We start from the raw sequence: 26,021 nt of genomic DNA, 5'->3' as shown, positions 1-26,021 counted from the left end.
GAATTAAGACTAGAGTTATCAAAATTGTCAGCATTTAATAATTTGCCAGGGATTTTGTAAATTACAGTGCCAATATATCCAAAGGCTACCTGTCTGGGAAAATAAAATCGCTTGAGGCAAGAGTGGGCAAAAAATAGCTCATAGCAGACGTACGCCTTGAAACCATACCGCCAGATAGGCCTCATAATTTGCTTGTATTTTTTTTACCTCTCTGACTGCTACATAGTAAATATGACATCAGATTATTTATTTATTAGATTTGTATGCCGTCCCTCTCCGCAGACTCGGGGCGGCTAACAACAATAAAAAGACAATGTAAACAAATCTAATATTAAAAATAATCTAAAAAAACCCTATTTAAAGAACCAATCATACATACAAACATACCATGTATAAATTCTATAAGCCTAGGGGGAAGGGAAAATTTCAATTCCCCCATTCCTAATGACAGAGGTGGGTTTTGAGGAGCTTGCAAAAGGCAAGGAGGGTGGGGGCAACTCTGATATCTGGGGGGAGTTGGTTCCAGAGGGTCGGGGCCGCCACAGAGAAGGCTCTTCCCCTGGGTTCCACCAGACGACGTTGTTTAGTCGACGGGACCCGGAGAAGGCCAACTCTGTGGGACCTAACTGGTCGCTGGGATTCGTGCAGCAGAAGGCGGTCCCGGAGATACAGTATTATGATTAATATGATATTATGGATTAGCACAGAGAAACAAACATTTTATTGCAGATATTACAGCAAGATCATCTTCGACCTAGAGCAGGTAACAATTTCTTGTTTCAAATATCAAGGGGAAAAATCGGTGACTATGATAATATTTGTTTTGGGACATTTTCTTAAGAATAAAAGAGAAGTTAAAATTTTAATGAATGAAAAGTAGAGTAGAACTCATTTTCTAAAAGAGCACACTTTGTACAAACTGAATGTGACATAAAAACGAGGTTACTGTGCAACTCAAAAGAGATACCATGGCAATAAGGACTATAACAATAACTGGAATACATTAGTTCTTTGCTAGCAGGATTACAGAAGATGAGTAAGACTGATTATGCATTTTGTCTACAATAAATGAATGCCAATGAGGACGAAACACGCCAAGATTCACAGAATGATGATACATTTTTCACTAATACATTGTGTTCAAACCTGAACAGAAGAACATATGTGTTATCTACAGGGCTTGAATAAGGCAAACATAATATTTATATGGTAATATGTTGAAGAACATGAATGGGCATTTTCAGCTTCTATATCATAAGAAGTTCATTTTAATTTTCTTCTTATATTGCATAGTTCATATGAAATCCATTTTACCTACCAGTATAATAAAATACTGTATATATGTTGAGAATTAGTTATTTTAACTTTTACATAGGTTTGTCCAAGCTATCTATTAAATTTCTTTACAGTTGAATTCTGATATTCGGAGCACAGCCCAAATTGCCTTGGACAGCTTGTCATGTCTAACTTCCATTGCCGGAGCACAAATATGTTATCTTGACATTCTACTCATTCTTTATCACATTTTTCACATTTTCATATATTAAAAAATATTCAAAATGAACACCTAGAAAAAGGAATATTTGTTGTAAAAAAATGTAAGAAAGGTTTTAAGATTTTTTTGCAAACTAAAAGGATGGTGACGAGAAATACTGCAACTTCTTTACAAACAGTTTGGATTTCATGGAGAGGGTCACAAGTAGAGTAAACTCACTGATCTGTTCCATAAAAGAAAATACATTTTTTTAACCTGATAAAATAAATAAAATAGCCCCATATATATATATATACCGGTACTCAGTAATTCAGATGGCTAATGGTAAATCAGCAGTCAATGGATGAGCCCTCTTCCTCCCTTAAGGGAAGAGGTCTTAGGGTGCATACTGGAATAGGGAGTAAGGATGTAGTTTTTCTTATGGTCTCAGGTCCCTTTATCCTCCTCCATCTAGCAAAGTGGCAGGTAATTCTGTAAGCTAGGTGAAGAGGAGGATGCTTCACTGTAGTTCTGCTGAAGGTTGTGGGGGGTGAAATGGGGAAATTACAAGTCATTAATGGCAAGATAGGTAACATACAAAGTTAATATAAAAATAGAAAAGATGTGTGAAGAGAAAAGATGAGGCAATGATTGGGATGCCTCCTAATAAGTATGTCTAGTTGGGGCAGGGAGGGAGGGAGATCCACAATGGGTGTCTCCTCTTCCTTCGGAGTCTTTGGAGAGGGGCGGCATACAAATCTAATAAATTGAATTGAATTGAATTTCTTCCTTTCTGGAAGGGGCTCATAGGAACATGCTGGAATGGGGATGTGGGATAGGTACAGTTTTTCTCATGGTTTGCTATTCCCAGTCATGGGCAGCAGGCAAGATGGGGTGGAACGCAGTTCCACTGGTGGAAATGAAGATGCGTACACAGCTCTAGTTGATCGACAGCTGTCACTTCCTGGATTACTGGTCTCGGCTCGTCTCTCCTTTTTTTCCCTACTGCTGTTGCGTCTGTACTCCTTGCTTTTTTCCTCCTTTCTCCTTCCTGGCCTTGGACAAGCTTCCCTCTCTCCTGCCCGGCTCCGCTCCAGCATCACGCGGCCATCTCCCACCTGAGGTGCAAGCAGAAGGCGTGGGTGGAAGCAGCGCTGGCAATATTTATGCTTCTGGCATCACCCATTCACCTAGTTACCCAGCCTGATTTGGGGGGGGGGGGGGGAAACACGAAGCAAATTGTCACCTCAGTGAGCAACACTGGTAAGGTTGTAAGTCGAGGACTTAACAGTTCACTTGAACGATGATGATCATTCAAGCCGCACCCACCTGGTCACATAGCCGGCAAGCCACTCCTACCCAGTCACACCCACAAAATAAGCCACACCCACAGTGCGGCAGTAAAATTTTTGGCTGCCCATTACTGACCATTCCCCTTTTCTGACTTCACTCTGAAAAACAGCAGGTAGTTCTGCAGGTTAGGTAGAGGGGATAGAGGACGAGGCTTCACCATGGCTTTCCTGAAAAGTCATGAGGGTGGAGAGGAAATAATGCAAACCTGTATTACATGTGGAAGGAAGAATGACCCAATAGATCACAGATTGTCTAGTATCTCACCAAAATCAGTGGTTCTAGAAGGCCTATGAAAATAAAAAGGTATTTTATTTGTGGTTAAAGAGCAATACAGTTCCAGGCAAATCTACTGATCAGAGTTCTTCCTCATTTTTTCACTGCTTTTTGGGCAATGAAATTTAGATATAGATCTCTGAAGGGGGTAACTATTTAGGAAATATGAAAAGAATTCTCCTTCCAATAATATGGTTCTAAGGCCTTGGTTCCCAAGCTGTTTTTGGCCATGCACCACCTAAGCATCTCTAAAACTCTGACACCACCCCCCCAACCCGGACATATAATCCTTACTATTCAAGAAGTGAACTTCTACTCGCACGGAGAAAGCCTAAAAGGCCATTAACTTGATTTAAACAAGGTTCCAATTGTCCCGCTCAAAAATCAAATTTTGTGTGCCCCACGTTGGGAACCAGGGTTCTAAGGCATTCTAGGATTTATAGGTTAATGCCTACAGATTTCAATGTAAAGTTCTAAGGCAACTGCATTTGAAAAAGGCGTCAGGGTAAACACAGTATAAAGATTCACAAATATTATTTCAGAATGATTTTTGGATTTCAATGTTTTTTAAAAACTCAGCATTTAACCTAATTCCAATAAATATGAGACAATGTAGTATTTTTCAAGGAGTGTAGTGATTGGGACTCTTTAGGCCTAGGCTTATAAAATTTATGCATGGTATGCTAGTATGTATGATTGGTTTCTAAATTGGTTTTTTTTAATTAACTTAAATATTAGATTTGTTTACATTGTATTATTATTGCTGTGAGCCGCCCCGAGTCTGCGGAGAGGGGCGGCATACAAATCTGATTAATAAATAAATAAATAAATAAATAAATAAAATGTTTCCCATCTTCAACCTTATTCTAGTGAATCTAAAAAGGAAACATTGGCAGTTACAATAGAAGAATTCAATGATGGCATTTATCTCTAATGTTTGTCAGGTAGGTTTTGTATTATTTATTGTCTTGTAAATTTTCAATGCTTTTTCAGCCTTGGTTGCAAACTATTTTCAGTTCAACAATGAGGAATAAAAACTGCCATTATTTGATGTCTTTCCCTCCTCTATTCTTTGTTCCTACTTTCCATAGATTTAATTATGTTACTGAGGTATGCATTTGTCAGATCTGGGACAGAGCAATACTAAGTAAACAAGGAGGGAGATTGTAAAATTTTTATGATCTTTGGAACAGGAAAATAGAACACATTCAGCCTCCTGCATATTTCTTATTCCATTCCTCAACAGAAAATACTTTTAGACAAATTTATGGGTTTTTTTCTAGTCAACTTTCATTTATTTGAATAATTCACACTTGAACTGCCTGCAGTGTTTTTTAATGAGTAATTACAAAGTTTCCTTCATTCTGGACATTTGGGGTTAAGCAAATATTCATTATATGATTAGTCTATATAGAACAGATGGCAGTCAAAATAATAGCTCTCAAAAAGACATAACTAGTAATGTTCAATTTTTTATCAAGATCCGTGGGAGCTAAGAGTCATTCAAATTATTGTTACACACACACCAAAAAAATTAACATGAATATACAGGTCAGTCTAAAGAAAACAAGGTTTGTAATCATATGAAATTAGTCTAATGAGATTATAACCCAAAATCTATTTTACAAGCCATAGGCAGTGAGATTTTACTGAAAATATTTTTTTTTACATTTAGAAAGACCTACCATAGCACACACACTCTTCTGTTTCCGAAATTTCACAGGATAGCTCCACAGAGAGTATCTCTGCAGGGGCATTAAATATTCCTGATAAATGTATTTTCTGAATGATCAAGTCCTCTAGCGAAACAGCAACTAAAGATATTAATCTATTTTTTACAGGTGGAAAACTGACAGAGATCATGCAAATGACCCACAGTAGTTTGGGGCAGAAGAAAAATAAATAAATGTAAATCTAATACTACAAATCGGATCAAATAATTACTGATAGATAAGTTCCAGATAAGTCTGAAACACAGATAACGAAAAGTTAAGTTTATAGTTCAGATAATTATTTTTTGATTTGTACCAGGGAGATTAAGAAAAAGACCCTAGATAAATTTAAATAGATAAAGATTAATTAATTAATTAATTCATTCATTCATTTATTCATAAATTTACTGGCCATAGCACTATTTATTGTTAAAAATACTTTTGATTCCAGAATGTTATACTGATAACCAATCTTACATGTGTTGGTTCTTTTTACTAAACAAAAGGAAGTTTTAAGAATATTTTCATTTCTATTTGAAAATGATTCAGGATGAGGTAAGAGTCTTCGGAGAGGGGCAGCATACAAATCTAATAAATTATTATTATTATTATTATTATTATTATTATTATTATTATTATTATTATTATTTCAATACAACTCAGCAAACGAGATCACTATGCTGGATTTCGTATTTCATCACCAGTCAGGCGCTTCCCAAGCACCTATGACTGCATGATGTTGTGGCGAATTATGTGTGCGGATCCCAGTAAAGTGGCCTTTTGCAATTGACAGATGGAGATTTTGTCAATTCCGATGGTTTTCAAATGTCCACTGAGATCCTTTGGCACTGCGCCCAACATGCCAAGTACCACTGGGACCACTTTCACTGGCTTATGCCAGAGTCGTTGCAGTTCGATTTTTAGGTAGTTTTGCTTGCTCATTTTCAACCACTTTTTCGGGCTTATGATTCCACCAGTTCTTTGCCACTGGTAAATGGTAGTTCCGGCACAAGTTCCAGTGTATTATTATTATTATTATTATTATTATTATTATTATTATTATTATTATTCCTTCTTCATATCCTAATACTGGATCCCAGGATATATTCTGAACAGTGGATATTCATTCCTCTTCAAGTTTCTATATAAATATTTTATCATAGTTTCATGAACTGGTAAATTTACTTTAATGGAAAATTAACCGTTCACTGCCAAGTTTTAACCAAAACACAAACAAACAAATATTAACGTTGTAAATAAAATAATTCTGAAAAGCAATTTCACCGAATTGCTGCAAAAATAACATAAAATGCCTTTATTGTTTCATGTTAAAATGATGGAAATATAAAGAAGTTCCCTTGGTAACAAGAAATAGCTAATCCTGATGGACATAATTTCTCTTTTGTCTGAAATCTCTTCACTCTATAAAGAAAAGGAATAGATTTCCTTATTAGAAGATTTTTCAAAGAAGAAAGGAAAAAGATAAGAAACTCCTCTTTTTTCTCCCTAAATGGGATTTTAATATACCAGAAAATGCAGGGATCACAGTGTCTAGAACAGTGGTTCCCAACCTTTTATTGGCCATGTCCCACCTAAGCATCTCTAAAATCCTGAGGCCTCCCCCCCGCCATGACATATAATTCTTATTATTCAAAAAGTGAACTATTCACACAGAGGTAGCCTTAAAGGCCATTAACTAGGTTTAAATAAGGTTCCAACTGCCTCCGTTAAAAATGAAATTGTCCCCCTGTGGGGTGTGGGTCCTACATTGGGAACCAAGGATCTAGAATTATAGATGCAGTTTACAAATATAAAAGGAAAAAGACACCCCCATACAAAAGAAACTAGAAAGTATACGTTTTGAAAACTTAACCATAGGTTATTTTTATTCAGTGTGGAAGATATTGTTGAAGGTCTTTAGTTCCTATGCTATCATTCTACTAAGGGAAATACTGTTCCTAATGTATTACCAGATACCACTTTAGGTCTGCACAGAAAGTGAACTGATCCCCTTTCCCACCTCAATCAATACAACCAAAGTTCAGACAGTCACAACCCCTTCAAAAGTACTTACAACCTAATTCTGAAGATCAGACACTGCCCCCAGATTACATGACTGCACTTGGAACACCACTGTATTTGGAACAGATAAATGAGCAATACATATTACTGGCACCAATATTTTTTAGTATGTTTCATTGACATTATGAACATTTTTTAAAAAAAATGGTAGAGTAATAAGTGAAGGTGACTCACTAGGGTTCATTAGCTTCTTTTTCTTCTTCCTTTGTTAATTTATTTTCCTCCCTTCCAAATACAACAAAATATAGGAAAATCAGTTTGCTCCTGGGAGATATATCTGCCACCTTTCATTGATAAATGCATAGGAATTTTCTCATTATTTTTAAATTCCTATTTTTATATCTTTTTTGTCTTGAAACAAAATATATTGAAATTTGCAATTAAAATGGTTTCAAAAATAAGAAATGCCAATGCCACATTTCTGGCAGATTAAAGAAAAGGCTTTGTACAAAAAGCCAAGAGTGAGAATGGACCAAATTACATCCTTCTTGAATACAACATAGCTGCCTCTACAGCTATTGGGGAGGAGGGGAAGAATAAAAGGAAATATAAGATCAATTCGCCTTTCTTAGTATTAATAGAAGAACTTATCTCAAGTTGGTGAGTTTTGTAGTTATAGGATGGGAAAATTAATAAAGGAATAATTTTCTCTCAAGTATTTGGATATTATCCAGTCCAGTTCCCAGGTCAGTGCAGGAAACTCCCTACTACAGTATCCCTGAAAGATAGCCCTCCGGCTTTTCTTTAAACACCCCTAATGACAGGGAGTCCATCACCTCTCTAAGACATTCTACTCCATTGTTAAATAGCTCCTGCCACTAAGAAATTTTTTCCTGATCTTCAAACAAAATCTCCTTCATTGTAATTCCAACCTATTATTTCTTGTCCTAACTTCTGGAACAGTATGAACAATTCTTTCCTGTCTTCTACGTGAAACAACCAAATTGTTTCATTATAGTTTTCTGTTCACCAGATTTTTAATGCCAACCAGAATTGTTTTTAAGTGTTTCCTTCCAGGTCCTTTACCATATTGATTGTCATTTTGTTTTTCTTATAATATAATACCCAGAATTGTGTGTAATGTTACAGGTATGGTCTGACACAAAATAGAAAATAATGATTTATCTTGATCTTGATGGTGTATTTCTACTGATGTAACCAAAGATTACATTTGTTTTTTCCCCCCAGATGCTCAAATTTTGGCTCAAATTCAACGTGTGATTTTACCAAAACATCCAGGTCCTTTTTATGTGTACAGAATACACCAAGCTCATGCCTCTGATTTATCCTATCCAATTGCTTTTGTCCCTATTGAAATATATATTGTTTATTGTTGCCTAATATTCTTGTTTGATAAAATTATCCTAAAACTTGGGACTGTTCTTTAAGAATTTGCTTTTTCTATCCGTCTTCCACAAATTACTAAGTTACTAGAATGTAAACCTAGCACTGCTAGGTTTAGTCTGGTGACAAAAGATTTTAATGTAATAATGGTACCTGACACACCCAGGCATAGAATACTGAAAAATAAATCTTCAGTTTGGTGTGTTACATTCTTTACTTAGAAAAATCTAGAACTCATTTGTCTGGTAGATGGTCTAAATAGCAAGAATTAAAGCAAAGCATCAAACTATTACATTTTCTGGATCATTTCCTTTTTCAATAGTTCAATAGTGACTAAAGTTATTTTTGTTGCAGCAGTTATAATTCATTTTTAAGGGAAATAACAAATGATTTATGTGCTGCTTTTAGATAAAATAAAATAATTGTAACACTTAGTGAGATAGGTTGAGCTCTATAGATTAAGATCGCATTTTACAATAGAAAGAAAGGCTTGACTATTTTTTCCCAATCAAAACTTTTATAGTACAGTATTAGTGAATGACAGGCTTAATAAATCCTATTTGTTGTTTGAGGAAAATTACCTCAGCAGTTTAACTTAAAGTAGGAATGCCTTGCTTTTCATGTAAAAATACCTGGAATTACAATGGGATGTATGAAAAGACTAATAATTTATTGCAACAGTACAAAAATGATGTAGCTATCCAGACTTAATCCCAGTGACTACCACAATGCATTGTTACACTAAAAACAGGTCACGAAGGTGGGGAAAAAATCTTTTTGGCAGACAGAGGGAATAAACGACAAGATTAACTTCAACACAAATTACCAATAATAATTCAGTTTTGATTACTTTCCTTTGTTAAAAACATATGCCATAAAGGCCCAAATATTTCACCATCAGTACTTAACTGATTTAAGAATATATTGTTAATTTTATAACACAGGTTCCTTGTTTTATTGGGTAATATACAGTGGCAAAGTACAAAAGAGTGTCAGCATAGAAAACAAAGAAACTATTTCAGTTACAACAGCAATTTAGAAACATTAAAAGATTTCTAAAACCAAGGAGTAAATCCTCACAATTTAGGCAGCAAATGAGCCCATGACATTGAGAATCTAATTTAGCAAAGGTTTTCTATAGATAAGTTTATCTACAATTTAAACAAATTTACTCTTGACCTCCTACACTTGTACAAGAGCCTTTATAGATATCACTGACATTCGTGTAAATAAAGTTGCTATAGAAGATGATACATTTACGTGCATACCAGCTTCCTAGTTAGTTTTAATTAAAGGAACATTTTTAAAAAATAAAGTCAGGTGGAACAGGAAACTAGGTAGTTAAATAGAGAAATGTTCTGATGACATATCATCTTTGCTACAGCAGGTGCTCAACTTCCTTGATTGTAAGGCCTTAGACTACATCAGGATTAGAACAGGATGCAATCCCACATATGACTTTAATTTCAAACTAATTGACAACATCTGCTTAGGTAGCCTGTCTAGCTTTTTCCTAGAACTGAAAAGAATCATTTTCAATTGCTTACTCTCTCAACAAACTTCACAAACTAAACTATTTCACAAGTTAATTGTGAAATTAAAATGAAAGACAAGGTCAAAATACTGGGTGTCATAAGCTCACTGAAAGCTGGTATATAAATATAAATTTATATATTATATAAATGTAACAAATTTAAACAATGTCGTTTGGCGGGACCCAGGGGAAGAGCCTTCTCTGTGGCGGCCCTGACCCATTGGAACCAACTCCCCCCAGATATCAGAGTTGCCCCCACCCTCCTAGCCTTTCGTAAGCTCCTTAAAACCCACCTCTGTTGTCAGGCATGGGGGAATTGACATTTTCCCTCCCCCTAGGCTTATAAAATTTATGCATGGTATGCTAGTATGTATGATTGGTTTCTAAACTGGGGTTTTTAAAATTAACTTAAATATTAGATTTGTTTACATTGTATTGTTGTTGCTGTGAGCCGCCCCGAGTCTGCGGAGAGGGGCGGCATACAAATCTGATTAATAAATAAATAAATAAATAAGGGGGACAACTTACTGCAATAAAATAAAGACTACCTCCCTGGGGATTGTTATGATAAACAGGTTCCAAGAATGGAAAATCAATAACAGAGTTGGAAGAGACCTTGGAGGTCTTCTAGTCCAAACCCTGCAGGACACCCTATACCACTTCAGACCAATGGTTGTCCAATCTCTGCTTAAAAACCTCCAGTAATGGAACATCCACAACTTCTGAAGGCAAGCTATTCTACTGGTTAATTGTTCTATCAGGAAATTTGTCCTTAGTTCTAGGACCTCTTCTTGATTGGTTTCCATTCATTGTTTCTTGTTCTGCCTTCAAGTGCTTTGGAGAAAGATTTACTTCCTCTTTGTGACAGACTGTTAAGATATTGAAAGCCTACTATCATGTCACCCCAGTTCTTCCCTTCGTTAAACGAAACATGCCATGTCCCCTAATCATATTTGTTGCTCTTCTCTGCACTCTTTCTAGAATGTCAACTTCTTTTTTACACGTGGTGATCAACATTACAAGTGTGGCCTACCCAAGGCAATATAAAGTGATACTAACACTTCACGTGATCTTGGTTCTATCCCTCTGTTAATGCCTTCTCTGCAAACTACAGACTTGGACCAGAAAAGTATGCATAAATGTTTCAGTTCTCTAGAATTCTTTATCAGATATTACAAAAAAATAAAAAAATTGGAAGGAGAAATACAACTGGAATTGAATATGGCTGCATATTAAAAGACATGATAAACAGTTCTGAGGAACTCAAATGCTTGAATATACATTTGTGTTAATTTAACTGGTGCTAACACAGTAATTTTGATTATCCAGTTATGGGTTCTGTTTACCATCCTTTCTTGCTTCCATTGAATATGATTCAAGTACTTTTTTCCAGTCATTGGAGGGTTATTTGGAGAAGCGCAAATTAAAGCAGGAAATAAAGGCTTTTTGGAAAGATAATTAATATATCCCTTAATAGAACTCATTTTCAGATAATGAATTCAACATCAGTGCTAACATATATTAGCACTATATACGCTATACGTATAACATATGCATTAATAAGATCTCCATTTTTATACATATATTTATTAATACATATTTATATTGCTGCTATGTCACAGCAATGAAACAAAAAAAATCATTTATCAATAAACATCCAAAATAATATGCCTGGGATCTATAAATTGTTCTATTTTAGTGAGTAAAGGTAATGAAGTAGTTAGGGTTGCTTTAAACTTCCTGAGGGAATAGCCAGATCTTTGATGCCCTATGAAATGCCAAAAGGATTGGGTCATCCAAATCTTCAGGGAACATTTCAATATGGCAACAGAGAAGGCAGTTTTATTTAATAGAGAAATGCAATATATTTACATTGTACCTACTGAAAGGAGTATGGTACATTTGGGTGAGGAATATATTAGATTACCTTCTAAATGTTCAATTAGACGAAGCTTCTTAGAGATTGGCTTAATTTCATGTAATTGCCAGTGTTATGAGATAACATTTAAGCAGCTGTTTGAAGATGCATTCATCTACTAAATAACTTTCTTTAATTTTAATAATAGAAGGTAGATAGATTATCATCTTTTTACTGTAATTAAATTGTGCAACCTTGAAAGCAATGGTGAATTTTGCATGTTGTCCTGAACTGAACTAACAATCTATTTCCCCCATAATGCAATATATATTTTCATTACTATATGTTGTTAACAAGCCATATATGTTAAAAAAGATAGCTATTGTCTTATCTGAAAATGAACATTTCTTAATATACAGAAATAATATTCACATAAAATATGACTTTATATTAACTAAACACTATGTCTGAATAATGTAGCATATCTATTACTAAATCATATCTGAATAAGAAAGATTTTTAATCAGAACTACTCACTTAAATTCAGTGAAACTGCTTATACAAGACAAAACGTGTAAGAGACATTGGGTTTGATTATGGTTAGGATCCTGCAATTTAGTCAGTACAGTGTTCCCTCAGTTTTCGCGGTTTCGAACTTCGCGGAAAGTCTATACCATGGTTTTTCAAAAATATTAATTAAAAAATACTTTGCGGGGTTTTTCCCATACCATGTTTTTTCCCACCCGATGACGTCATATGTCATCGCCAAACTTTCGTCTGCCTTTAGTAAATATTTTTTTAAATAAACTTTAATAAATAAACATGGTGAATAATAATCTGAATGGTTGCTAAGGGAATGGAAAATTGCAATTTAGGGGTTTAAACTGTTAAGGGAAGGCTTGTGATACTGTTCATAGCCAAAAATAGTGTATTTACTTCCGCATCTCTACTTTGCAGAAATTCGACTTTCGCGGGTGGTCTCGGAACGCATCCCCCGTGAAAAGCGAGGGAACACTGTACTCTCAAAGGCCACAATCCTAGTCCATCTTAAAAAAAATACTTCTCTGGATGCCCACACAGTCTTGGTTGAGTAGCAAATAAGTTACCCACTCATTTTGCTTAAGTGTCTAATCTCTACACCAGTTTGGAGGAAAGAACCTTATCATAATCACCTAACAATATGCTAAGCAAAAACACATGAAGCAGCTAAGGGAAAGTGTACAGAGGTCTTTATTAAATAGAAAACAGGTGCTGTAGGTCTCAGCCTTATAATGCCCCATTTACCCCCAAGTCAAAAGGTTACTGAACTAATAGTTGCCTTGTGGTAATCGGGGAAAACTAAGTTACTCCGTGTGGCTAGACATCTGGGACATATTTTATATCCTTGCAATATATGCTTCAATTTCAATTAAAGTGAGGCTTTGGCACATTTATTAATTTTTTTATGTTTATTCTATAAGAGGACCCACTGACCTCACTTTACTATTTTACCAAATGAGAAAACAGAACAATACTGAGAGCTAGAGGTCAACATCCGTCACCATAGCAGAACTTACATTTGTTTTCTCTCAAAACTCAAATTATATATTCATTTAAAATGGAAGTAGTTAAATCACTGATGATTTAATCTAATTTACACTATGCAGAAAACACTTAACTGAGAAAAATATTGTTAAGTCTGCTTTGAAAAATAACCAATTGCCAAACAATTCTTTATCAATCTTTCCATTAAATACTGTGCTATATACAGTAGACATATAGTCATTTCACATAGAAATTATTATTATTTAATGTAGATACTTAATCACCCATATTTATTTGGCATCAATAGTTCAATTTAGAAGTGTTTGGAATTTTACAAAGTGATTCAGATGGCCAATATTAAGTATTGATATACCCTATTTCCCCCAAAATAAGACAAGTGCATGGCAATAAGGCCAAGTGCTTATTTCAGAGTTCAAAAATAAGACAGGGTCTTATTTTGGGGAAAACACAGTAGTTCCAGACAGTTTTTATTTATTATTACTGTCCGCATTTTTTATACAGACAGTGAAAGATGTTGATTTATTATTGAATGAGGCAAGTCCTTTAAATACTATCAGGATTTTCTTAAACAAAAGTAAATTAAGAACACGCACACACGTACAGATACATGCACATATATATAAATACTAATGAGAGAAAAGAGTAAGTAGGTTGTCTAATTTAAAGAGATTTTAGTTATAAGCTTTTCTAAAAATACAAAAAAATGATAATGAAATATGCCTAAGTGCTAAACAAAACCTTTCCTAAATTGATAGCAGACCCACATTTATCAGAGGAAAAATGTTTTTTGTGTTAAAGTTCACTATGCTATAGGATTGACCTTCATGATTAATCATGTGTTGTACTGCTAAACATTCTAATGAAAATGGCACATATGGCTTTGCCTCGAAGAAATTTAGGTGTGACATTATTTCATGATTGAAGCTGTTATCAAAATCATTAAAATACATAGAGAAAAAACTACCATCGTGTATTTGCTAAATGTGGAATGATAAAGATATTCAGAGGTTCATCTTTCAAAACACAAATCTTAATTGTTCAGAGTAAACTAATCATAGTAAATTTCCCTACATGTCAAATGTTTTCTGGCTGCCAGCCTAAAATTCCTGTAGTGATATAGAATTAAATGTCTCTACTAGCAACAAAGGTCAAAGGCATATATTAAGATAGAGGTTTTTTCCACTGCTCTTCAAAAAAAAATCGTTGATGGTTTATTAAAAGAGTACGTGAACATTTATGAAAGTCAGCATTTTCTGCATTTAAATGGAACATGTTAGAATAATCTGAATATTTCAGTCCCCCAGTATCTTCATTTTAAAAGTTCTTAAAAGACATTTATCTTGCTGCACTTTTCCATAAGCCAGCCCTGGCAACTAACATCTCGGTCTCTTTCTTACAAGGTCATTCTAATTTCCTCTCTATGCCTCTTCCTTCTTCTCCAGGGACAGCCTTGCAGTCCTATTGCTTGCTTCAATAACCAGTATTAACTAGCTGTTATTTACTGTGGTGGAAATTCTCAGTCCAAACAGCAACCTAGGAACTGAGCAACATTCTGAACACCTGAAAGAGCAACCAGTCCCTTAGACTGATGCTGGGCCACACAACGCCAATCTCGAATCTGTCGATAAGAGGCAGATGAGAATTGTGATTATTTAAATACCTTATAGAGTGCCACACACATCAAAGCACTCTTCTAACAAGTAATTCTCAGAAAATTACAGATGGCAACAGACCACCTTCAAACAGTATGGTTTTTCTATTTTTACAACACTCCTCCCACCTGGAAGTACAGTCCTATTTGAAATGCTCCAGAGAGGACAAATTTTTGTCCTTCAAAAACAATTGTCACTGCACTTTTCTTCACAACAGCTATCAAGTTCCAGACAAGCTGAAATATATTTGTTCTTGAAAGAAAGGTAAAAAAAATAAATAAAAATGGTTCAGCTCTGGACAAAAACATGATGTGGTGGGGGAGGAAGGGAGGGAAAGGAAAGGTTTATAGATCTTTATACCTTCTACAGCACACACATACCATAGCATTGTTAAGATGATAAACAGCTCGGCACTACAAAAGACTCCTGTTCCTTTTTAACTGTCTGTAAGAGCAGTGTTGTGTCTACTGTATCCCATCCCTAGGTACCAGGTGCCAGGAAAGATAATTACCTTGTCATCTCTGTCGTCCTCTTCTTCCTCGTCCTCTAGTATGTCCTCCACTACCTGCAGGCATAAAGAGTAGCAATCATCAAGAGCTTAAAAGAGAAATATTTGTTTTTTAATCTTTCTGCAATATAAAGGTTTTTTTAATGTGTAAAAAATGTACAACATTTGGTTGATCTAGAAACAAAGCTTTAATATACTTTGTAACCTATTACCAAGCATATACAAAAGTAGAAAGCTCCACTTTTAACCCTTCTGTGTCCTCTGGCTGCTATCAAATGGTTAGGTCAAATAATGTCAAATTTTAACTCTAATTATTTCAAAATAATTTAATCTTGGTTCAAATTAAACACAATTGCTACTAGGTAGGTTATAATTTCTGATTAATAAAAACCAGAAAAGAAATTCAGAGCTTCTAAACTTCTCAACCTGACTGTACAAAAAGAAGTAAGCAGGACAAGAAGTTTAGAAATTCACTTCTTTTTCATTCTTTTTTCTTAATTTTGCAGGAATACAATTAATGTTGCAAAGAATGGTGAAACAATTCGTGATCTCATATTTCAAAACCTCAGCCTTTTGTATTTGCATAGGATATAAATACATGAATCATAGGATTGTGTCATTACGTTTTGTTGTATGCTGCTGCTTTCCAAGTGCAAAGTTATGCATACCGGGGCAAAGAACCCCAATTATACCTACCAACTGATGGGGACCAAGCTTTCTGAGACAACCCAAGAAAGGGATCTTGGGGTTTTGGTGGACAGCTCAATAAAGATGTCAACCCAGTGCACAGCAGCAGTAAAAAAAACTAATTCCATGCTTGGCATGATTAGGAAGGGAATTGAAAATAAGTCAGTAAGTGTTGTATTGCCTCTGTACAAATTGATGGTGAGACCACACTTGGAGTACTGTGTACAGTTCTGGTCACCTCACCTCAAGAAGGATATAATGGAACTGGAAAATATGCAAAAAAGGCAACAAGTATGATAAAGGAAATGGAGCACTTCCCTTATGAAACTAGGTTGCAACGCCTTGGTCTTTTCAGCCTTGAAAGACGGCGTTTAAGGGGTGACTTGATCGAAGTGTATAAAATCACGCATGGGATAGAAAAGGTGGATAGAGAAAAATTATTGACACAGAACGCTGGACTTGATGGGCTTTGGCTCTTCAGAATGGCTCTTCTTATGTTCTTATGTTTCCTTCCCTATTAACACCTATGCATATTTTATCAGTTTATATTCAGAGCAAACCCGAACATTTGTTACTGTATTTATTTCAACCAGATACAATTGCAATTTCTGAAGTTCTACAGTCCTCTAAGTTGATAAAGCTTTAGAGGAAGCTGATGGAAACTGATGACATTGATACAAAAAAGTTAACTTTGTCTTCAGAATAAATGAAATGCATTTCCTATTTCCTTGAAATGAGATTAATTGAATACATTTGCTTTAGGTACATTGACTGTCTAGAGAATTTTCAGTGATGGTTAGTTAAAATCACCCTGGTGCTTGACATAACTCAAGAATGAGAGAGTATTAACTCATATAATTTTGTCTCATACTACTGAAGTCTTGTTCTGACCTGATTTCAACCAAGTTATTCATACGCCTTTGAATCCCATTATCTGTTTTATGTAAAAGAGACATATATTTTCTTGACTATATCCAGAGGTGGGCTCCACCTGGTTTGAACTGGTTCATCCAAACAGGTAGCAAACCGCTGATGACATCTTGGAGCCGGTTTGATCGGTGCTGGTCTGTGGACACCGCCATCTTTTTTTAAATTATTATTATTATTTATTAGATTTGTATGCCGCCCCTCTCTGAAGACTCGGAGTGGCTCACACAATAAAACAGTACATATCAAATGATTAAAAAACAATTTTAAACCCTTAATATAAAAACAGTCATACATCTCAGACGAACCATACATAAAACAGAAACGGCCCAGGGGAATCAATTTCCCCATGCCTAACAGCAGAGGTGGGTTTTAAGCAGTTTGAGAAAGGCAAGGAGGGTGGGGACAATCCTAATCTCCGGGGGAAGTTGATTCCAGAGGATTGGGGCCACCACAGAGAAGGCTCTTCCCCTGGGTCCCGCCAGACGATAATGTTTCATCGACGGGACCAGGAGAAGGCCAACTCTGGGACCTAACCGGTCGCTGGGATTCATGTGGCAGAAGGCGGTCCCGGAGATATTCTGGTCCGATGCCATGAAGGGCTTTATAGGTCATAACCAACACTTTGAATTGTGACCGGAAACTGATCGACAACCAGTGCAGACTGCGGAGTGTTGATGTAAAAGTAATCCCCCCCCCCGCAGGATAATGGACGGACATATGGAATTATCCTTGGGAGGCAAAACCCACAGCCACTCCAACTTATCAGGGTTGAGTTTAAGCCTGTTGACACCCATCCAGACCCTAACAGCCTCCAGGAACCGGCACATCACTTCCACTGTTTCGCTGACTGGACATGGGGTGGTGATGTAGAGCTGGGTATCATCAGCATACTGATGATACCTCACCCCATGCCTCTGGATGATCTCGTCCAGCGGTTTCATGTAGACATTAAATAGCAGGGGGGAGAGGACCAACCCCTGAGGCACCCCTACAAGGGAGAAACCTAGAAGTCGACCTCTGACACCCCCCACTAACACTGACTGCGACCGACCGGAGAGGTAGGAGAACCACTGAAGGACAGTGCCTCCCACTCCCAACCCCTCCAGCTGGTGCAGAAGGATACCATGGTCGATGGTATCAAAAGCCGCTGAGAGGTCAAGAAGCACCAGGACAGAGGATAAACCCCTGTCCCGGGCCCGCCAGAGATCATCCATCAATGCGACCAAACTAGTTTCCATGCTGGAGCTGGGCGTGAAACCCGACTGTTGAGGGCCTAGATAATCGGCTTCTTCCAGGGACTGCTGGAGCTGGAGCGCCACCACCTTAACAACCTTCCCCATAAAGGGAAGGTTGGAGACTGGATGATAGTTGTTGAGAATGGCTGGGTCCAGGGAAGGCTTCTTGAGGAGGGGGCGCACAAGTGCTTCCTTGTAGGGAGCCAGCAAGGACCCCCTCCCCAAAGAAGCATTGACAATCTCCTGGGCCCAGCTTCGTGTCACCTCCCTGCTGGCTGAAACCAGCCAGGAAGGACATGGATCCAGTAAACAGGTGGCGGAACTCACAGCTCCAATGGCCTTGTCCACTTTATCAGGTGTCAACAGATCAAACTCTTCCCAGACAGATGGACAAGGACAGGAAGCAGAATTTTTGCAAAGGCGTTGAATGTTTTTTTTTTTAAAAAAATCTACTTTTTTTCTCTTCTACACATGCCCAGAAACCTCTAAGTGCCATCTTGATTTTGGCTTTTTTTTTAAAAAAAAGTGGATTTTTTGGCATTGTGCAAGTGCGCCCATGAGGAGTTCCCATGCGCTGTGGGTGGAAGTGAACCAGCAGCAAGTTAAGTCAGAAACAGTGTTGGGTTCCTACCTGGTATGGGCCACACTGCGCACTAGTAGTAAAATGGGAGATGTGCAGTATCTGCATTGCAGATACATGAGCTACTCACATAATTGTACTCCCAAAATAAGTGGGTACAAAATAAATTCTGATATATTAGCTTTTCATGTGCATGTTGGCAGTCTAATACGTTGTTAAAAACCTGAGTTGATATATTAATTTTAAAAATTACGTTTTTATTCTAGCAATGTTTTTTTCCAATATTCCACTATACTTCCCTTGGAAATTCAAAAGGCTCCATAGATTTACTATAGATATAGATTTTAATGTAACTCCTAGTGTTGGTAATGTTGGAGCAGGAATGAAATGTTTATATTTTACTATAAATATTAAAGCAGAATCTGGAAATGCTTCATGAATCCCAGGGCTTGAGTTAGGAAGCAGTCTATTATAAACAGTAACTTAAAACCTATGCTATTATGTGAGTAACCAATTGCCCCTTCTGTTATCTTTGGTTCTACTTTCTATTCAAATAATGTGTGTGCTATAGTAAAAAAATCTTGTGGAAGCATTAGATCACAGTGTTTCAATATTAAATGTCAGTTTTATTCCATATTTAGATTTGTTTTCCAATATTTTTTGGAATAAATCATATAAATATTCATATAAACATATAACAGGATAAACTTTCATAAAATGACTAGATTTCTTCCATTAAAAAAAATTCTGTCTGTATTTCACAACCTAGTAGTATTAATCAAACAAAGGAAAGCACCAGGGAAATCAGAAAGCTCTAATGCAAGCAGTTAAAAGTGACATGACCTTCTGTAATGTCACTTGTCACCACTGTATATGCCACATAAGAGGGGAAGCTACTTAACGACCTGATTTCAGGGGTAGATCCATGTTTAATATATGAATACAGATGACAATTAGGAGCCTGTGAAAGTTGACTCCATATACTGTGTGTGTGTGTGTACTGTGTTTCCCTGAAAATAAGACCCTGTCTTATATTTTTTTGAACCTTGAAATAAGCGCTTGGCCTTATTGCCATGCACTCAAAAGATTGATTGATCTTATTACCAGGGGATGTCATATTTTGGGAGAAACAGGGTATATGTATATTTACACATTGTAGTTCATGAATTACACTGTATTTACAAAACTATTTGTTTTACAGTGTTTGAATTGAACAATGCTATCCTTCCCCAAACTTCCAATCAAGCTATTTCCATATAACAAAAATAGAGATTAGGCATCTGGCAACATAATTTACAAGCAGAGTAGATGCCTCCTTCACTTTCTCTCCTTTTTTCTCTCTCAACAATAAGAACAGAACTGCATCCCAAATCAACATCTATATTCTATAAACTATTAAAGGCATTGGAGTAGAATCTGGAGTTGATTTACATTCTTCCCACTTGTTTCTGTACAATCAAAGCACAATATGTGTTGGCGGTATCAGTTGATATACAATGCTTATATGTAATTATAAAATAAAATGATTAAATGTGTACAGTTTAAACAGAATATATAAAACCTCTCAGATGATTTTAGGTCATGAGAAAGTAGCTTAGGTCAAACTGAATATTCTCATATTTCGTATGCTCATTGACAATACACTAATTAGTTATAACACAGTCATTAGATGAATCCAAGTTTAAACATTTTCTGAAAGCTGACCCAGTTGTATATTATTCAAAACTTGTAGCACTTCATAATCTATAAAACTAAGAATGGCCAGCAATAATTTGAAAATGATTCTTAATAGTTCAAGTAACTACAGAATAAAATAGATCTTTAAAATGCAAACACTCTGATGTAAAGTTTCTATATAACTGTATTACCTGAACAGAACACATTTGAATAGATTCCATATAGTTAGTGTATTAATCCATATACAGTGATCCCTCGAGTTTCGCGATCTCGATCTTCGCGAAACGCTATATCGCGATTTAAAAAAAAAATTAATTAAAAAAACCCCACTTCCGCGTTTGGCTTCAGGACTCATCTGGGAAGCGGCGCGGCTGTTTTAAAAGGTCGCAGCCAGCCTGGGGGGCTTCCCAGCACCCCCTAACCCCCAACCTGGGTTCGGGGGGGTGCTGGGAAGCCCCCCCGGCTGCGACCTTTTAAAACAGCCGCGCCGCTTCCCAGATGAGTCCTGAAGCCAAACGCCAAAGGCGAACTTCCGCATTTGGCTTCAGGACTCATCTGGGAAGCGGCGCGGCTGTTTTAAAAGGTCGCAGCCGGCCTGCGGGGCTTCCCAGCACCCCCCCAACCCCCAATCCGGGTTCGGGGGGGGTGCTGGGAAGCCCCCCAGGCCGGCTGCGACCTTTTAAAACAGCTGCGCTGCTTCCCAGATGAGTCCTGAAGCCAAACGCCAAAGGCGAACTTCCGCGTTTGGCTTCAGGACTCATCTGGGAAGCGGCGCGGCTGTTTTAAAAGGTCGCAGTCAGCCTGGGGGGCTTCCCAGCACCCCCCTAACCCCCAATCCGGGTTCGGGGGGGTGCTGGGAAGCCCCCCAGGCCGTCTGCAACCTTTTAAAACAGCCGCGCCGCTTCCCAGATGAGTCCTGAAGCCAAACGCCAAAGGCAAACTTCCGCGTTTGGCTTCAGGACTCATCTGGGAAGCGGTGCGGCTGTTTTAAAAGGTCGCAGCCGGCCTGGGAGGCTTCCCAGCACCCCCCCTAACCCCCAACCCGGGTTCGGGGGGTGCTGGTAAGCCCCCCAGGCCGGCTGCGACCTTTTAAAACAGCCGCGCCGCTTCCCAGATGAGTCCTGAAGCCAAACGCCAAAGGCGACCTTCCGCGTTTGGCTTCAGGACTCATCTGGGAAGCGGCGCGGCTGTTTTAAAAGGTCGCAGCCGGCCTGGGGGGCTTACCAGCACCCCCCCGAACCCCCAACCTGGGTCTTCCCGGCCGCCCACGCAAAGGGGAAACCCTGGCTCCTCACTGATGCCCGCCGCTCGCCCGCCCGCCAGCAAGAGGGGGAAGGACCATTGAACTTACCTGAACGGTCTTCTCAATGCACTGCAAGGAGAGTCCAGGATGGGTTATTCTCAGCCTGATTGGCTGGGACTGAGTTTAATTTAAATATTTAGATATTAGTCAGGCACCGCCCCTCTTAGCCCTCCAGTCTAAATAATACAAAGGAGCAGAATGAACCACCAAACATTTATTTAACCAAATACTGGAGAGAAAAGGAAAACTCCAACATGAAAACTAGGTAAACTACGACCCTGGTCCCAAAGCCGGGCGGGTCTGGACTCTCCTTGCAGTGCATCGAGAAGACCGTTCAGGTAAGTTCAACGGTCCTTCTCCAATGCACTTGCAAGGAGAGTCCAGGATGGGATATGCCCAAGTTACCGTTATAGGGAGGGAGAAGGCTGGACCAGGGGCGTCGGAAAAGAACACACCCCCTGCAGAACTCTCCTCCCAAAGGCTGCGTCCACAGACGCGTACTGATCAACCCTATAGTGTCTTATGAAGGTAGACGGTGAGGCCCACGTGGCCGCCTTACAAATGTCCTCCAGGGAAGCTTGAGTCCTCCAAGCCGAAGATGTGGCTGCGCTGCGGGTTGAATGTGCAGTAATCCCTGGTGGGATAGGAGCTTTCTTGGCGATATAAGCCTCCGAAATGCACTCTCGCAACCAACGGCTAATCGATGGAGCGGACACCCTCTTCCCCAAAGAATTACTGGCAAAGGACACAAAGAGAGCCTCAGACTCTCTGAACGGTTGAGTCCTGCGGATATATAGTTTTAACGCACGTCTAACGTCCAGTTTATGCCACCGCAACTCAGATGGGTGGCTGCCATGTGTACAGAAATCTGGGACCACAATGTCCTGGGATCGATGAAAAGCGGAATTAACCTTCGGCACAAATGCCGGGTCCAATCGTAGTACCACCCTGTCTGGATAAAAACGACAGAGGTCCTGCCTGGTGGATAATGCAGAAATTTCGGACACTCTCCTGGCCGAGGTTATGGCTACCAAAAAGGCTGTCTTAATAGAAAGGAACCGGAGAGACACCTGGCGTAACGGTTCAAAGGGGGGACCTGTCAGTGCGTGCAACACCAGTGACAAATCCCAAGACGGAAAACGGTGAAGTGCGGGAGGCCGGATGTTCGCGGCTCCTCTGAGAAAGTCCCTGATCCAGGGATGTCTTGTGAGAGGACGGGAGTAATCCTTGACCAGGACGGTCGACAGGGCTGCAATGTGGCGACGAAGCGTATTTGGCGCCAGTCCTTTCTCCAGACCCGCCTGCAGAAACGAAAGAACCAGCAATGGCGAGGCTCCCTGCGGGTCGACCTGCTGTTGTTGGCAAAAGTCACAGAACGCTGCCCAGGTGGCTTGGTAAACTCGCCTGGTAGAAGGCCTACGGGCAGCCTGTATAGTGGCTATGACCCCGTCTGGCACGAGCTGGCTCTTCAGATGTTCCCGCTCAAGCGCCATACGGTTAGCTGCCACCACTGAGGGTCTGGATGTTGCGTTGCCCCCTGCGTGAGGAGTATTCGATGAGACGGGATCCTCCAGTAGGGCGCTACCGACAAGTCTATCAGATCGGCGAACCAGATGCGTCTCGGCCAATACGGAGCCAGCAGGAGAATCTCTGCTCGCTCCTCCAACACCTTTTGAATCACCCTCGGGAGCAATGGTACAGGTGGAAAAGCGTAAAGCAGTCCGGATGGCCAGGGTTGATGCAGAGCATTCACCCCTTCCGCCCCTGGTGAGGGAAAGCGGGAGATGAATCTGGGAAGCTGGGTATTCTGGTGGGTCGCAAACAGATCCAGAATCGGACAGCCGAACCTCTCGACAATCTCCTGAAAGATGGTGGGATCCAGGCGCCACTCCCCAGGGTCCAGAGTCTCCCGACTCAGCCAGTCCGCGCAAACATTGTCCACTCCGGAGATATGTTCCGCCGAAAGCGAGGCTAAATTGGCCTGCGCCCATTTCAGCCGGGACTCCGACTCCGTCATGAGTTGCCGTGAGCGGGTTCCCCCTTGCCTGTTGATATGGGCCCGAGTGGAAACATTGTCTGTAAGGATCAGGACGTGGTGTCCCCTCACCCAGGGCGCAAAGCTCTGGAGGGCCAGAAACACCGCCCGTAACTCCAGAAAATTTATGTTGCAGTCCCTCAAGTCCTGATGTAACCAACGGCCCTGCGCCAGGTGGGACGCGAGATGGGCTCCCCATCCCGTTAAACTGGTGTCCGTCGTCACGATGAGATGATTGCTGGGCAGGAAGGAAGAGCCCTTGTCCAACGCCGGAGATGTCCACCACCGAAGCGAGTTGCGAACCCTGGTGGTAAGAAAGACCCCCCGGTGCAGGTGGCTTGACTTTGACCGTTGGTACGGAAGCAGGAACCACTGAAGTGGTCGTAAGTGATGTCTTGCCCATGGTACAACCGCGATGCAGGAGACTAGGGTCCCCAAGATCTTTGATAGGAAGGAGAGTTTCGGAAACCTTTGACCGGAGAGCTCTCTCAAGAGTCGTCTGATGGAAGACCGCCTCTCCGGGGACAGGAACACCATACCCAAGGTGGTATCTATGGTAGTCCCTAAATGAGCTAGCCTCCTTGTAGGCGTCATATGGCTTTTTTCCCAGTTCACTGTGAAGCCATGGATTTCGAGTGTCCTGATAGTCAAGTGCAGGTCCTGATAGGCTGCTTCTCTTGTCTTTGCCAATATAAGGATGTCGTCGAGGTACGCCATGATGCGTACCGAATGGTGTCGTAAGGAAGCCGTGAGAACATCCAAGAGCTTTGTGAATGTTCTCGGCGCCGACGAGAGACCAAAGGGCATTGCCCGATATTGAAAATGAGTTCCGCCCAGACTGAACCGCAGGAACCTCCGGTGTGGTGGGAAGATAGGCACATGCAGATAGGCCTCTCTGAGGTCTATGGATGTTAAAAAGTCCCTGTGCCGTATAGAGGCGAGGATAGATCTGAGGGAGTGCATCTTGAACCTCCTGTATTTTACGAAGAGGTTCAAGTGGCGCAGGTTCAGAATCAGCCTGACCCCTCCGGAGCTCTTGGGAACCAGGAAAATCGCGGAGTAAAATCCCCTGCCCCACTCCTCCGGAGGCACCTCCTCTATGGCTCCAATGTCTCGAAGATGAGAAATCTCTTGATACAAAAGGGTTCTCTTTTGGGCATCTGAGGGAACCCGGCACGGGATGAAACGACGAGGGGGTAGAGAGAGGAACTCGAGTCTCAGACCCTCGGTGACGGTGGCTGTCGCCCAGGTGTCCGAAGACGTCGTAGCCCAGAGGCCCGCAAAGTGGGCTAGTCTGCCCCCTAAGGAAGCTGTGGTGATAGAGTCACTTATTCTTACGGAAGCCCCGATTAGTCCCTCGAAAGGGACGGCGTCCCTGGTAGGCCCTGTTGCGATCTTGTGGGGCGGATCTGTCCGACCTGAAGGACCCCTGATTGAAGGAGCCCTGGAAGAAAGGTCTCGACGCCTGGGTGGTGCTCGAGGAGGGCTCTGAACGAAAGGGCTGGCGCCGCTGATATGGGGTGAACCTTCTGTCTTGCCTTCTGGCTCTGGGCATGACCTTCTTTTTATCCTTGTCCTCGACTAAGACATCATCGAGGACCTCTCGAAACAGCTTTGTGCCCTTGAACGGGGCCGAGGCCAGGCTCCATTTAGACTTGACGTCTGCCTGCCAGCTGCGTAGCCATATTAAACGGCGGGATGACAGTGACGAAGCCATAGCCCTGGCGGCAAACTTCGCCGCAGTAGCCGTCGCATCAGCGGAATATTCGGTGGCTGCCAAAAGCTTATTAGGGTCCTGGCGTAGGCGGGAGTCCTCGGGATCCACCCGGGACTGGATCTCCTTGATCCAAAGAAGGGTTGCCCTGTTAAAGAAGGAGGCCGCAGAGGCGGCCCGTATGGCCCAGGCCGCCATCTGATGGGTCTTCCGTACGATGTTTTCGGCCCGTTTGTCCTCTGCCTTTAGGCCCTCCTGAGACTCAGAAGGGACCAGGGCATTGGAAACCAGACTGGTAACCGGCTTGTCCACCGTCGGGAAAACCAGCAAGTCCTCCATCGGCTGGTCAAACGAGTAGAGCTTGCGGTCGAGGTTTGAGGGTCCCTGAGCCGCCGCTGGGTTCTCCCAAGGGTGCTGAATGGTCTCCAAGAACAGGTGCGAGGAAGGGATGTTCACTGTTTCTTGTTTTGGAAGGACAAAAAGTCCCCCCGTAGCTTGGGCCGTAGCAGATGGATCTTGGTGTCC

At 40.2% G+C, this 26,021-nt stretch overlaps 1 protein-coding gene across 1 annotated transcript in view; it reads right to left on the bottom strand.

The window, feature by feature from the left end:
* Positions 1-26,021, bottom strand: part of MCTP1 (multiple C2 and transmembrane domain containing 1) — a 166,562-nt gene that overhangs the window by 15,662 nt on the left and 124,879 nt on the right. Inside the window, 1 exon segment of the mRNA XM_070743023.1 lies at positions 15,339-15,392. Within this exon segment, the coding sequence (XP_070599124.1) occupies positions 15,339-15,392 (54 nt within the window).

The sequence above is a fragment of the Erythrolamprus reginae genome, chromosome 2, assembly GCF_031021105.1.
Source record: "Erythrolamprus reginae isolate rEryReg1 chromosome 2, rEryReg1.hap1, whole genome shotgun sequence".
NCBI lineage: Eukaryota > Metazoa > Chordata > Lepidosauria > Squamata > Dipsadidae > Erythrolamprus > Erythrolamprus reginae.
The sequence above is the reverse complement of the archived record's forward strand: the minus strand, read 5'-3'. Positions and strand labels throughout refer to the sequence as shown.